Source organism: Anopheles merus, chromosome 3R (assembly GCF_017562075.2).
Source record: "Anopheles merus strain MAF chromosome 3R, AmerM5.1, whole genome shotgun sequence".
Taxonomy (NCBI): Eukaryota; Metazoa; Arthropoda; class Insecta; order Diptera; family Culicidae; genus Anopheles; species Anopheles merus.
Window position 1 is genome coordinate 5,304,737 of NC_054084.1, and position 15,559 is coordinate 5,320,295.

Genomic DNA, 15,559 nt, shown 5'->3' on the forward strand with positions numbered 1-15,559 from the left:
ACTGTCACATGTACTAAAATGTTTCTTTGAAATAAAATAGAGAATAAAAGGAAAATGCTTTCTCCACCAAACAATGGAGACGCCCGGTAGTTTGCTCGCGCACATAAATCTTTCCACACTTTGCCGTAACTCATTCTAATGTTCTCATTAAAAAAAAATCTTCACCCCTGTCCCGTTGTATGTGATGCACATTTGAGAAGTACATTTATCTCCGGGAATCAGTAAGTGCAAAAGGGACCCCCTCTGAAAATCGATACACCAAAGAAAAGGATAATGGATTGTCCCACCACCGGCTGGAGAAAATTTCGCTGCTGGCCACGGCCCGAAAGGTGAAAAAAAGCATACAAACTGATTTCATTGACGCCCGGTCCGGTTCGGAAATTGGTCCGGGGTTTTGGCAGTTGTGTGCATCGTTTGCCCCCCGCCAATGCTTCCCCACTCCCGGGAATGCCGGTCGTAAAACCCGAACAGAAGGAGATGTGGCTCCAGTGGCCAAAACTATTTGCCCATCCTCCTGCCATGTTTGATTGGCGTGAAAGAGAGACAGCAAGCCCAACCCGAGCAGAAAGAGTGAACTAAACGAGCAGAAATAAACTCAATAGAATGCAAACACAATCAACTCAGCATGGTGCAAAACCCGGAGTCTTTGTGTGTTTGTGTGTGTGTGTATGTAGGGAAGAAAAGATAGCAGCAAATAGCAGCGAAAAACCAGTTGACGGGAAGGAGACAAAATCTGCAAACGTCACCCGGTGGCAGGCAAAGGCAAACACCATAACGACGCAATTCAGCTCTGTCCTAAAAATAGAATTCGCTAGCCCACCCATCTCCCTTGCTTTACCCCTCTTGGGAAACCCTCCCAAAAGCATGCGGCATGAGCCGGGATGGGAAGCTTGCAAGCTTCGGCTTCGGTTTCATTCTTCCTCGCAGCACACACGAACCTGCGCGCCATGGTGGCGCATGGCTGTGGTGAACACGGAAGCTCATCACTCCTCCTCCTCCTCCCCCTCCTATTCCTCCGTCTCCCAAGAACGCTCCGAATGTTTGAGGCAGGCAATGGAGCGTGCAGAAAATGGGACGTCATAACCACCGTCTCCCTCGAATGTCCGGGCCGGAAAGAACCAAACACAAACACACATACACAGCAGGAAAATCGCTTCACACACACACACGCGTACACAACGAAAAGAAAGCTTTCCGCGGAGGGATGAGACCGTTGCAAATGAAAGAAAGCTCCGTGAAAAGTGTGACGTTTTCATTTCCACATTCACTGTCCAACACACACGCACACACCGCTGGAAAACACACACACAAACCCGGAACTTTGCTCAATGAAGCCACACCACAACGCTGCAACACTGCGCAACACAAAAGCTTTCCATCGGCGAACGAGTCGCGGCGGATTCTATGGAACTGCGAATGGCGAAGAAGTGAAGAAATTTCCCCACACTACGGGGAAAGCCATTGCGGCGGTGAGACAAATGGGGGAGAGAAGGAGATGTACGGGAGGGAGGGCATTTCATTCAAAACGTGTGGGCGACTGTCCCGAACGCGACCCGAAGCTGCAGCACGAACCGAACAAGCCGAACGAACCGAGGGCTGAGGGGTTGAAGTCTATAAAAGGAACTGGCCGTACGCGCAAAGGCAACATTCCGCTAGCAAAATCCGTCTGCGAGACGTGTGCCAGAGACCAGTGTAGCACCCCTTTGACAGAGTGACAGTGATAACAGTGGAAACAAGTTCCTAGTCTACTGTGCATCACCATCTCAAAGACAATATAGCTTCCAGTGGTGCGTGAGAAGAAAGAGAAATAGAAATAGAAAGAGAAAGAGAGAGAGAGAGAGAGAGAGAGAGAGAGCGAGAGAGCTTCTCTGCTTAGGCGACGGTGTGTGTGTCAAGTGTGTGGGAAATAAGGGGGATAGTGCAAGGACAACGAGGCAACCTCTGCCTGCTGGAATCAACTTGTTGTTTGATCTTCCCGAAGTGGAGCGTCCCGAAGTGTCGTCGTGTGTTCGCGCACGCACCTTTGTTGCGTCGACTTGGTTTTGTGTGTGTGTGTGTGTCTGGCTGTGTATTTGCCTTCGGTAAGGCTTTGAACTGGCGTGGGTGTCCGAGGACGAAGGCACCCGAAAACACCTACGCACGCACGCAGGCTGACCCGTCCAGGCACAACACAATCCTGGCTGGACGATTTATGCAGGCGAACCGACGGACCAGGTCAGTCAGTTCCCGACACTCGCTAGGATCAGTACACGGATCCGAAGAAGAGGAAGAAAAAAAGCAACACCTTGGCTTTGTGTTCCGAACAAGCACAACCCGTTAGAAGTGTGTGATACGAACAGACGATACGAACAAAACGGGGTGCAGACAAGTGAAGTGAGAAAAACGGCCCGAACTGAAACTGTTGAACAACAGGGCAACAAACTTTTTCGCCAGCAACTCTCTGGAGAGTGATTCGTTACGGGGGAAGTTTTATCCAGTCCACCAGCAGTACCACCAGAGTTACACACACCAAGTAAGTGCTAGTAGCTCCTATTAATCTTGTACTGGGCAGGGAAAGTAAGCGCGCGTGTACCATCAACAGCAGCAGCAACACTTCTCGCTCCCGTTGTGTGGCTGCTTTTTCCCCCTACTATACATTCCCAGCTTTCCCACTGCTTTTCCCGTTGACCTAATTTTGCCCCCATGCAGGCACACAGACACACGCACACACTCGGTGCAATGTGCTGGCGGTGTGGGGTGCCATTTGGAAGCCGCTCGTAAATGTAATTCCCTTTTTGCAACTAGCAGCGGTGTGTTTCTCCCTCCTTCTGTTGTTGCGGAAGCGAATCCCAGGGTCCGCGGTCATCGCACCGTACTGAACAAAAGTCCTGTGCTAGTGCAGCTGCAGCAACAGCAGCAGTGGCCCTGCGTTGACCTGTTGACAGGTAATGTAGGTCAAATGTGAACTCCTGTCTCGTGAGGGGAGGTCGTAGCGTGCCCGTGCACCTTCATAATGTCGGTCAGCCGATGCAGGAAATCATGTTATGTGTGTGCGTGTGTCTGTGGGCTAAATGGTGTAAAAAAACAGGGGCTCCAGCAAGTGACACGCTACACTGCACCAACTGTCGCATGTGTCCTTCGAAAGCCTATGCCGCCAGTTGTGTGCCTGTGTGCATGTTCTTTATGGTAAGCACGATAAACGGTTGAGTAAGAGTGTGCGTGAGAGAGAGAGAAGGTTAGCACGACTGAAAAGCTTATCTAGATTGCTGCTGCAGAAGTGACCTCAAGGCTTGCTATACCTTGGCAAATTGTTTGGATTATTGCGAAGCTCTTTGATGGATGGGAGCCTCTCTCTCGCCATCCATCCATCGCCGTTTTTTGGCGATGGATGGAGCAGCACGTTGATGGAGTGGTTGCCAAAAATAGACCACCCTTTACCCCGCCGCCACTCGGAAACTGTCGATTGTGCTGAAAATTTTGCCATTCATAGCAGAGCAGTTCGTTTCCTCTTTTCCCTGCACAGAGGAGCGGACTGTTGGATGGCTGAATGTTTGGTAATGAGATCCTTTTATCCTCCACTCTAATTCCAACACATCTCGTTCATTTGCTCGCGCTCTCTCTCTCTATCTCTTTTTCTCTCGCTTCTGTGTGTCTTTTTGCATTCTTCTGAGGCTTGCCTTAGCTGGAAGCTTGGTTGTACAAATCCGGCTCCCAATTATCTGCGAGCACATCAGCAGAACCAACTCCATCGGAAGCTAAAATCCGCTTAGATTTATTTGTCAAAGCCGGTCTTATCACTAAACGGTCCTCCTCTGGGGTGTGCACTGATGTGCTGTGGCGTTTTCGGGCTTCGTGCACTACTAGAGATCGCTCCACAGGCGGCGTAATCAGCGAATCAGGAAGGGAATTTCAACCCCTTTTTGTGTGTGTGTGTTTGTTGGAAAATGTTAATTTGTGTGACTGTGTGAAGGCTGTGTCAGTTTATAACAAACCTTGTTAGCCGAACCGGATTTTCCACCTGAAAGGGTCATGAAGCTCGGTTCGAGGCCGTCCCGTGTCACGTTTTCTGCAACATCTCCCGCAATGACCTTCCACGACCCCGGGAGCATCGTCGGGGGTTCTCCGGGATCCCCGAGGGGGTGGGGCTGGAGGGGATAAAACTTTCCATCCTGTTCACTCTCATCTCTTTCACGCTCCTCTCCACTGGTTGCACATTCGATAGCAACCTTCGAAACCTTCACACCGGCATATGACAAAGTCAGTCACTGCGGAAGGTCAGTCCGCGCTGTTAGGCTTCATCCGGGGTTAGCTCTTTTGCTTAATTTACTCATCTTCCGTGGAAAAGTTTTTGACACGTCCTCCGAACACGGGGGGACACCAAAGAAGAAGTGGGGCCCCACAACAGCTTCAATCGCTCGTTGGTTGGTCGGTTCGATTCGATTGTGGGGTTAAAATGGTAGTAAAAAAAGCAACGAAGGATGAAGAAGCATTTGAAACGATAAGCTCCGAAGGGACTCATCGCAACAGAAGATTGTCCCCGTGAAGTGTACCTTTCTCTTTTTGTGGCCAGCGGGACTCAGCGGGTTGAGAAATCGGCAAAGTGAAAATGATGTTATCGTGTCGGAATTGTCCCGGCTCTAAGCGTGCGTTCTGGGAATTTCAGGGAGCCTCTTAATTGACAACTCGCCATCGAGTCCAATTTGGTGTTTGGCTAAGACGCGTGTTGTCTCGAGTGGTGGACACTTCTTTGCGATTAGATTGGAGCACTTGTTGAAGGGGGGACGGGGGCGGGTGTTGTTTTCTGTGCCAAGGACTTGGCGCACCAATGGGACATCTTGGGACAGTGTGAGTGTGAGAGCGACAAACCTGCCACACGGTGACACGGTGAGATTTAGCAACACTCCACTTTAACCTTTTGCCCATAAATTAATAAGACAAAGTGTTTGGAGAGCATAACAAGACGCTGGGATAGGGAACAACCAAAGGCAAATATTTTCTACCCTTTCGTCCCCACAACAGGATAGGGTTACATACCATCCCGACTGTGTCATGGAAAGAGCGTATTGTTTTTGCTCTTCTAGTGCTTCTGCTTCTTCGACAAACAAATTCCCAAACCCCATCCCGGGGAAAAGGCTCACCGAAGGTCATCCGTTGTGGTAGGCTTTCTCCTCTTCTCCCTTAATCCAGCATAAATTATCCAGTGTCCTTGCCAGTAAGGCTGGCGCTCCTGTCAACGTGGTTCCGCCGTATAACGTCTTCCCATTTTTGGTTTATTAATTTAAGACATATTCACACAACATTCCACTGGTGCGCACCAAAAACCAGCGACCAAAACCGGAACGGTTCGCATGCAACAGCACAACAGCAGAAGGAGGAGGCTAAGAAAAGGAAAGAAGAAATGGGCCCCAAAACACCACAACAAGAAAGACGGCAAGACAATTTCCAGAAATAGTGTTGTGTGTTTTTTGCTTTTGCTGTTGTCCTGGGCCACCAACGGACCGAAACGCACGGCACACGACGCAAATCGAAGCGAAAGGCGGAAGCCAGTGCGCCCCTCTCTGCCCTGTTTCTTATCACACTCTATCGGCCTCCCGCAGGGTGATATACGGTGTGCGTGTGTGTGTGTGCCTGTGTGGCCAGTTTTTCCGAGGCGAAGATAAAAACAAACCAAAAAACAACCAGCTCCACCACTGGGGAGAGAAAAACGCAAACTGTAGTTTTTATCTTTGCTATCGGATCGGCTACTGGCGTTCGAAATAACAACCGGTGGCTGCCTGTTTAGGAAACAACACCAAAACCGCACCGTGTGGCCGTGTGTTTCGCCACACAATATAGGTGATGGAAAGGCAGTGGGGAGGTTACATGCACTCTCTTCACAAAGAGGGAAAACTGGAGCTTGGAAGACGCAAGTGGGACGACTACGCGCCAGCACTAACTTTTGACCGAATGACGCAAGTGAACGCGCGCTCGCGCCCTGCCACACACATCGAAAGATAAATGATAATGATTATGGGCAAATAAAACGGTGTGATTCATGTCCCTCCATCAGCTTTCCGACGGCTTGTCTCCGGCGGCGCTGAGGAAAAGGGTGTGTGTTTCTGTGTCTGTGTGTGTGTTTTGCCTCACTTTCTCTTCTCGGGGCTTTCCAATTTTCCCCTTCTTTGTTGCTTTTTCGTGACAAAAATCCCCGACAAAATGTTCAAACTGGTAACAAGGTAGATAGGATTTTCTTTGGAAAGGCTTTTCCCGGCGGTAACGATTACCCCCGCGGTTGTGGTGGTGGTGGAAGAAGGAGAAGCAAAGCACGCTAACGCAAACAAAGGTTAAGGGTTACCAAGGTCTAACACCCGAACCAGCGGGTATAGCAGCGGCGGAAAAACCGGCCCCAAAACCACACACCAACACACACCCGAACACACTAATCCGGGAATGTAGGACAGCGGGTGGGGTCAGCGGGAATGTCACCCGGCGGGTTCGGTGCGGTGTGTATGTGTATCTCCTTGCCGTGGCAGTAACACAGCTAGCGTGCTCTTTCCCACGTGTGTTGCACGCGCCCGAGAGTACGGCGCCGTTTGTCGGTCTTTGTCTGACGCCGATGACGCAAATCGCGCCCGGCGTTATGCCCTTTCCCGTTCCCTTCTGCGTCCCTTGATCCAGCGTTTTCCCTTCGTGGTTTTGAGCCCGTATGCGGTAAGGAATCCTTGAGCGCTCTCTCTGCCTCTCCGTCGACTGATGTTGATAATCAGCCGACCACCGGGCGTCCCTAATCCCTGCTCCTGCTTCTCCTTCGCCGCATATCTTTCCACCGGCGAAGGATTGTTTGGAGGTTCGTGCGTCAAAACTTACTTCGTGCATGGGTTAAGGGGAGGTGCAGAAGATGGTGCCCCCAAAACGCTTGCAAGCATTTATTATCACTTCAACGGATAGCCGCTGTACACACAATGGTGCTTGTGAAATTGGAGTTTCCTTTTTTGATATCAGCTAAATTTATATTTTTCTTCTCGTTCTTCTCTTCTTTCTTCCCCCCATGAACCCCTATTCTTGGCGGCTCGTTAGATCAGGTACTAATTTTGCACACAGTTTCGCACACAATGGCCAACACGTGGACGCTGACGTGGGTCTTGGCGCTCTGTAGCGTGATGAGCATCGGAAGGGCTGCCTCCTCACTGCCAGGTAGCAGCAGTAGTAGCAGTAGCAGCAGTTCCAGTAGTATCAGCAGCGCCAGTAGTAGTGGTAGCAATGGTTTCCCAGTGTTTGGCACCAAACGGTACACTCGCTCTAACCTGCTGCCCTCGAGTGAGTACGGCGGTGGACAGGGCCTATCGCTCCCGGTGTACCATCTGCCTAACGCACGGTACTACGACGCCCAGCTGCCACCCCAGTACTTCCCATACGCCCCGTACCAGCCCCCGGTGAGCAGCGATTACTATGACGATGCGGGATACTACGGCGACAGCGCGGGCAAGAGCTACTACTATCTGCCCCAGCCGCAGCACCGTCGGTATCAGCGCAACAACGAGCGGTACACCTCCTACGGGCTGCCGACGTACCGGGGCGAGTACAAACCGACACCGTACTACTACGCCCACGGGCCGAGCTACAGCTACTCGGACGATCACGAATCGAGCAACCCGCTGGACGATCTGCACGAGGAGATGCTGCAGGAGGATGAGCGCGAGCGGGCCCGCGATTACTACCCCGTCGGACAAGAGCAGTGGTACGAAAGTCCTTCCCGCCCGGATTCGGCCTTCCTGCGCAATCTGATCCTGTACAACAGTCAGCTGGCGAACTTTGGTGGTGCTCGCGGTAGACAGCTTCCTCCTTTGGATATGTCCAACGAAGAAGACTTTGAGGAGTACGACGATACCGAACCGGACTACGACTATGAAGTTCCGATTGCTGACACGCGAGCTCCGGGATATGGTGAGTACTTTTCCGGCAATGGCTACCCATCGGACAGTGTGCCAGCGTACGCCGTCGGTCCAGCGAGCAGCCGCAACACGTTTAGCAAGCTGAACAGCTTCCGCAACAGTATGGCGAAGAATCAAATCGACGAGGATGATGAGGAGGTGCAGGAGCTCAAGTCGCTCATCCACCAGCAGAAGAGCAGCCAGCGGCTGCCCCCGATGCTGATGGACAAGATGGCTCCCTTCGTGCTGAAGCAGCAGCAACCGTACTCACCACCCCAGAAGCAATCCCAGCATCAGCAGCAACAGCAGCAGCAGCAGGTGCAACAACAGCAAGTACATCAGAGACAATCGAAACAACAGTATCAACAACTTCAACCCCAGCAGCAGCAGCAACAACAACAACAGCTGCTACGACAGAAGGAACAACTTCTACAGCAACAGCGACTGAAGGAGCAGCAGCAGCAGCAGCAGCAGCAGGAACGTTTACTTCAGCAGCAACAACTGGAGCAGCAACTTCAGAAGGAGCAGAAGCAACAACAGCTCCTGCGCACACTCTCCTCCGACTACCAACCGACCTACGAGCAGGCGGACAACTGGCAGAAGGACAGCCCGAGCTACAATGCGTACGATTACGATGCGGACGAGTACGACGATTCCTGGAGCCACTGGGACCGCAAACGCAACGTCCAGCCGAAGAAGGCCACCTTCGTCAGCACTACGACCAAGAAACCCAAGGCCAAGGCGACTGCCGGCACTGTGGCACCGGTTACCTCGAAGCCTGCCGCCACAGTGGCGACGAAAGTGGCGACCGGCAGCGGCCAGAAGGAGGTCGTCCTGCCCAGACCCACCAACCCGCGGAACCTGTTCGCGGCCAACCTGATCCAGGCCGTGGACGAAACGCGCATGCAGCTCGGTACGCCCAAAACGGAGGACGGTAGCGCCAAGCAGCACAAGGAGGCAAAGTCCAGCAAGATCTACGATGCGTTACGGGCCATGATCAACATGAAGCAGGATGTGGAGGTAGGTTTGAAGTTATTCCAGTAATTTGTGACGCTAAACTAACGAGCACCTTGGGTCTTTTTTGTTGTCTTTTCTGCTTCCTCCAGGGTGCTGATCTTCGTCAGCAGTTGGAGCATCAGAAGCAGCTGGCACACATCCACAAGCGTTTCGTTTCGAACGAGGAGTCGCTCGTACAGCAGCTGGACGGTTTGAAGCGTTCGGCTTAAGTCCATCGCAACCGTCAAACATCGATTAAGTGAGTTTTTGTTCAGTGTTAGGACGACCCATCTTTGTTCCTTCATCTCTATAGCTAGATATTTTCTTTTCTTGTGACATTTCTCTCGAAAAAAAAAAACCAAAAACCTGCTCAAACTATTCTCATTTTAACTCGAAATAGTTCTTTGTAGCTAAATTTATATACCTTTTTTTTCAAATACCATCGAATGTAACACTAGTGAAGCGCACAGTGCTGCTCTACTAGTTACCCAATTATACTGCAGAATAGCTGATCGTGAAACAAAGCAGAGCAAAAAAGAAACACACACACACAAAACATGGTTGAGACTGAATTCTTGTATATATGGAGTAGCATAAACAACAAACACTATACCGGCTGCAACCAGCCAAATATATACCAAAGTTTGCAAAGCGAACACTAAGGCGGCACTAGGCGGGAAGCCGCTGGATGACGATTCTTGTTATACATATTTATACCAGCCGCATGTGATTGAAGCAGAAGGTGGAAAACAGGAATTATTACTGCAACAAACACAGGCCAAAGACAGGAGACAAACATGGCAACCGTACGTATGTTTACTTTCTAAAGTTGACGCCACAAAAGTGACCATACCATTCCGTGCGGCCCTTCCGTGAGCTGTGAGACTAGCAACTGTGTGAGTTGGGATTAACAGTGGCTGTCTGTGCGTGCTTTTGAGGCGGCACGGACTGGAATCGTTACTTTTGACGCACAATTGTGCACCCGATGTTTATGTTTTACGCTCTGGGCTGTAGTGCCCAAACTGTTTCCCCCCCTCTATTTCGTTTTTTCGATTCAGTAATCAAACAAATACAAAGTAGGGTTAAACAAACAATGTGTCAATTCGCCTTTCCTTTTCCAATATTTCCATTACTGTGGCGTGCGATGGGTGCGATTTTTAATTTAGGAAGCTCGATGCTCGTAACAGAAAAGGCACAAATCACTTATCCTTTTGAGAGAGGAGTAAAAGGTGCGGTAAAGAAAAAAAAACCGCAGAAAACGACAAGCTTCATCATCAAACGAAAAGCAAAGCTGCTTGTTTTCACTGTACAAAAAGGAGAGAAGTATCCCAACAACATAAAAAGCAGCTAGGAAAAAAAAACATAAGCTGTGGCCACCTTTCTTGGGAAAGTGCAAACACTCGTATATATCAAGCAAATGATAACAAACATGCAAATAAGAGAAAATGACACACACACACACTCAAGCGCACATCGGGATGTTGTTGATGTGGTGATGAAAAAATAGGGGGGAAAATAAACCCCCCCATTGTCAAGATAAACAAGTGGGACGAAAATTCATCCAGCTCTTTGAACTGAGAGCGCACAGACACAGACTCTTTCTAAGGTAACAGACACACACAAAGGGGAGTTTCACACCCCGTGCGAACAAAAAAAAAATAAAAAAATAAGGGCGCACACATTGTGGCAAAAGTCCCTTCCAAATGGCAGCTAGCGCCCTAAGCAAACACAAAACTCGGCAGCTCCAAAGTTGGCTCCACCAAACTCGTGCACACAAACACACACACACACACGTCCGGGGACATAATCACATAACACGATCATGAGGCCAGGCGCACACACCAGAGGCATGCGTTTGGTTGCGTGCGGTTGAGCGAAAGCGCGTCTGCGTTCCGTTACACGTTTGCACAAACGATTAAGCTTGCCCTGGAGGCTACCAAGCTCGGCTACTGGATCGTGTATGTGTGTGTGCGTGTGTGATGTCTAGGGGTGGGTTGTGTGGGTCGACGAGGAGCCTGGAATCGAGTAACGATATATTAGCGATAATATAAAGTGCAAAACCTGTATTGTAAAGGGACAGTTCATACGGAAAACAAGGAAAAGCTCGTGTGTTGAAAAACGGTATTAGTCACTAAGCGCAAGCAAAACAAACAAATAACTACTAACCGGTCTACTTATTGATGTTTAAACAAACAAACACTCATCAACACACACACACACACATACAGTTGCAGTGGAACAGATTACAGTTTACGATGGTTCGGCACAGCTGTTTGGTTCTGTTTGGATTGGTAACCAAAAGGACAATTTATTTACAAATTTCAAAATGCGTTACGATATCATGTAAATGTGTGTGTGTGTATGCTGTGTGAACTCTGAACACTTACTATACAATCAAATCTGTACAAAAACTGTAAATAGCAGCAGCAGCACGGGTGCGTGAAAAGAAAAAGCACACAATTAAGAACATTGAAATCAAGAGCTTTCAAATCGGTCTCAAATTTAGCTAAGCATGCCGTGCTTTCGCATTTTACTTTTCCCCCATTTGGTTACCACCTCTTTTGCTATTTGCTTTTCTTCTTCTTCTTCTTAAGCCACAATTTTCTCACTTTTTGCACCGTATTTTGTTGGGCTTTTTCAGCAACACCCCGCCATGTAAATATAAATAACAAACAAAAAGCAAACAAATACACATATACAAGCAAGCCTTATTCGTCTTGGGTACCTAATCAACAATCAAGTATCACACCACACTCTAGCATTATAAAACTAAGCATTATTGCGCGTGCACTAATTAAGAAATGCACACTGTCCCTTCCCGCGGAAAACGGTTTACAGTTTTTCCTTAGTTTCTCTCAACCCGCTTCCGCCCTTTCGCTCCTACACTGGAACGCTTTTCCCGACTTCGCTCCAAGCATGTGTGTGTGTGTGTGCGCACTTTTTGTTTTCTCCACTCTCCCTGATAGCACTGATAGCGTCAGCGTCGTAAATCAACATTAACAGAGAACATGGACTGCATGTAGCTATTAAACAAATCTATTCAAATGAAAGTGTTTTAAACATAACAAAAAAAAAACATTACAAAATACTGCTAGCTCTGCCACCTCACAGAGGGTGCGGGCAAACTGGGAATGGTGTATAAGAAAAGCTTTAAAAGGAAATTCAAACCAACACATACAAGAAAAAGCGCTTCATCTTAAAACGAGTTTAGCTAACAAGCTTACGCGAGCACCCAGTCTGTGGATCTAATGGGCAGGTGTGGTTGACGTGTTCGATAGGGTGCGTGTGAGGGCTACTTTCACGTACTCTCTCCTGCATTGCTTATCGTAATCGCTTTCCGTGTTTCCGTCTACTGGCCGGCGGTAAGCTCTAGGTAGAAATAAGATCAACCCAAAATTGATTCCTTTGTATTTTTGTTTACGCAAAAAGGTTCACTTCTGTTTAACGATTACTCATTTCCTTGTCTTATTACGGACAATGGGGTCGAACGGATGGAGGAGAGTGTGTAATTATAGTTCGCTTTAAGCACGCACAGCAACTCCAACCGGTAAGCTTTTAAGGGTACCAAACTCTTGTGTTTTTTGTTTTGTTTTTCATCAAACTCAAGCATAAATGTGCCAGAAATAGAGCTACAAGCTCCCAAAATAGTTTAGCAAGCAATCGTTTGCTTTGCTACACGTTGTTTTCGTCGTCCGCCCTTTGTTGGGGTTGCTTTTCGTTCATTGCCTTGCTGATAAATCGGTCAGGATAAAAAGGTCATCAACAGCGAGGCGAAATTACTCCGAAAATAACCACAATTTGCTACGTCATACACAAGTGTTGTGTTTTAAAGGAATATTTGGTTAAATATAGCTACAAGCGGGAGAGCAATGAATGGATTGTTGAACGTACTTGGAGCAAGAAAAGTACCATTATTGAACCAGTGAAAATACATTGCAAAACATAACTCAATGTTAAATTATGTTTTCAGAAGCTGCTGAACCATTCAAAGAAAGCAAGTCTGCACACGCACTAGGGACAATGCAAGTGCGCCAATAGAGTACAGAACTTGCTGCCCCGTTTTCAAACCATCCCCCCCCCCCCCCCACACAATTGACCGTGTGTCCGGCTATGTGTCGCGACGACTGACTGCGCGAGGCAGAAACGTTATTCAACAACCCTCTTACGCTGGCAAACAGCAAAAGTGCACCCAACCAAATCAATCAGAACGGAAGAACCAAACCATGGGGAGAACCAATTGTGGAGGGAAAATCCGGTGCGGGAAAATTATGTTCCTCGCCGCTTTACCCGGGAATAGGTTTCTTGTGATCGAAAAAGGTTTTTGCCAAAAAAAAACAAGTCCTCAGCCCGGCATATAAGGTAGCAGAGAGTTTGAACACTGTTCTGGCACACGGCCAGAATTCTGCTTCTGCTTCCCCAAAGTCTGCCGGAAGCCGGGCAAGAGTGCATTCACCCCCAGCATTTCGGGAATGTTTGCCACATTGGCCGATGGCTGCCGGGACCGAGGAGTTTATAAAAAAAACCGCCGCAACCGGACCAGGGATGACACATACAGGAACCACATCCTTGTGCCATGCGCGCTGACAGAGAGGAATTGATTTTTTTACGTATTCTCTTCCTCCCACTCAGCTCGATCACGACAAACCTATGTACACTGGATTTCGGGACCGGGTTTGCTTGCTGCTGGTCAGCTACCAGCAGCAGCTGCAGCAGCATGCCAATAATTTTCACCAGACAGAAAGAGATTTGGGGGACACAAAAACAAAAAGGGAAAAAGAACAACTTAAAGTACCCAAAAATCTCACCCTCCCAAAAGAGGAAGCTATCCTTCTGCAAGCGACTAAAAGTTCCCAAAAGACGTCCCTTGCGGTGTACGTGATGTCTTCATGTTCCTCTCCAAAGAGGGGATTGGGAATCAAAAATTCTGATAAGCACCAAAGGGTTCTTGTTTGGGAAAAGTTAATCGCAAAAATAGCCCAACCAACTTACACAAACAGCAATAATACACAGCACGAAAAAAAAATGGCAAACGATCCAAAGGACTCCCCCTTTATGGTAGGAAACAGGGTAAAAAGATCACCCGAAGGGATAATCGAAAAATGGATTCTTAATTTTGTGAACAAAGATTTTGATTTTGAGGACTGCATGTGGGACGATACTTCATGCTTTCCCACGCAAATATAAAAGAAAGGGAGACGAGAGAGAGATAGTTAGAAAAAGGGAAAGAGAGAGAGATGGTAAGAATGTGTGGATGTAAAGTAGTGATACGTAGAATGAAAAAAGTTAGTAAATGGATTAGGAGAGAAATTGCAAAATGGGAATAAAAAAAAGATAAAGAAAAAGGATCACATACACAAATTTGACAATAAAAATATTGAATCGTTTTTAAAACAAACTATTTGTCGTTAGGTAAATAGCTGAGCGAGCGCTGGGTTGGGTTTGGGAAGTTTGAGACGTGAGAACAACATGCGACAAGATACAAATAAGAGGCTGTCCTTATTTAGTCAATGTATTCTTCTGTACTCACACAAACGTTTTTACTTATTGTTGTGCTATAAATTTGTATAAAAAATTCAAATACCTACTTATATGTTTTATTTAAGATAATTTTTCGCTCATTCTTTCGTTAGCTGCCTTTGCTTCTGAAAGGGGTATATTTTCATTTGCTTTACCACTATCATACCAATATCAATCGCTGCTCTAACGAAACTGGAAAGCTACAAAAGAAATAAACAAACTTGAGATACTTGAAATAGTGCCAACTTTTCTAATAGTTACGCAGAGATGCATATTTCTCAGATGCTATAAAAAAAACGAACGATGTAAATCAAATGGCTGTAAATGGGGGGCATGGAGGGTAGTCGAGGCTAGAATTAACGAACAGAAGAAAGCATAAGCATTCTATATTGATGTGTATATTTTTGGTACCTTGCGCATTTCTGAATAGTGCATAACTTGATGGACACTCATACTGGACACTGGATCTCAAAATTTGTTACCTTTAAGCAGACAAACATTACTTTTGCAACTACCAGTTAATAACGAAAACCATAAAACACTGCAGTGTGAGAATAGTTATTCCACATGATGTTCTAATCATTACATCAACGACAAGAAAATACAAATTCATAACAGAATTACAGAATGTAATAGAAATTGGCAAACATGTATGAAATAAACACATTCCAGCAAAATGAAATAAAACAAAACACATGAGCACAAATTACAGTAAATACAAACGAAGTCCATGCTAAGCAAGCAGATGGAAAACATTGAAAATTTCAATAAGCTACCCATACAGTACAGTACACAGTATACTAGTGTAAGTGATCCGTGGTATGATATTCAACCAAGAGTCGTGAAGGGTGATTGCATAAACAGCAGAAAATAATCATACGTTTTTGTCGCTATGATGAGAACATAACAAAGTAAAGCTAACAGGTGAAACATCACAACTAACATAATTTTAAAAGCCCGAGCAAAACCGAAACATAACATAGACAATGAAATCTTGTTGGTGATAGTATTGATAATGCTGCTATGAATTGAATCGAGAAGCTGAAAATGCCGATATAACTGAGTAACAGGAACATAATAATGATGGATAAACAAAAAGAGAGATAGAGAGAGAAAGAGAGAGAGAGAGAGAGAGAGAGAGGGGGGGGGGGAGTAGA

General features: G+C 47.2%; 1 protein-coding gene across 1 annotated transcript; it reads left to right on the forward strand.

The window, feature by feature from the left end:
- The first annotated feature begins 1,630 nt into the window (after positions 1-1,630).
- LOC121597947 (putative uncharacterized protein DDB_G0294196) lies at positions 1,631-15,559 on the forward strand. Its single transcript, XM_041924288.1, has 3 exons — positions 1,631-2,512; positions 7,036-8,909; positions 8,996-15,559. Exons 2-3 carry the CDS (start codon positions 7,071-7,073, stop codon positions 9,113-9,115), a joined length of 1,959 nt encoding a protein of 652 aa, XP_041780222.1. The 5' UTR covers positions 1,631-2,512; positions 7,036-7,070; the 3' UTR covers positions 9,116-15,559.

Bases quoted from the DNA above. Each gene is read 5' to 3' on its own strand.
- LOC121597947 (XM_041924288.1), top strand. From the start codon at position 7,071: ATGGCCAACACGTGGACGCTGACGTGGGTCTTGGCGCTCTGTAGCGTG. The intron at 8,910-8,995 runs GTAGGTTTGAAG...TGCTTCCTCCAG, and splicing joins ACATGAAGCAGGATGTGGAG to GGTGCTGATCTTCGTCAGCA.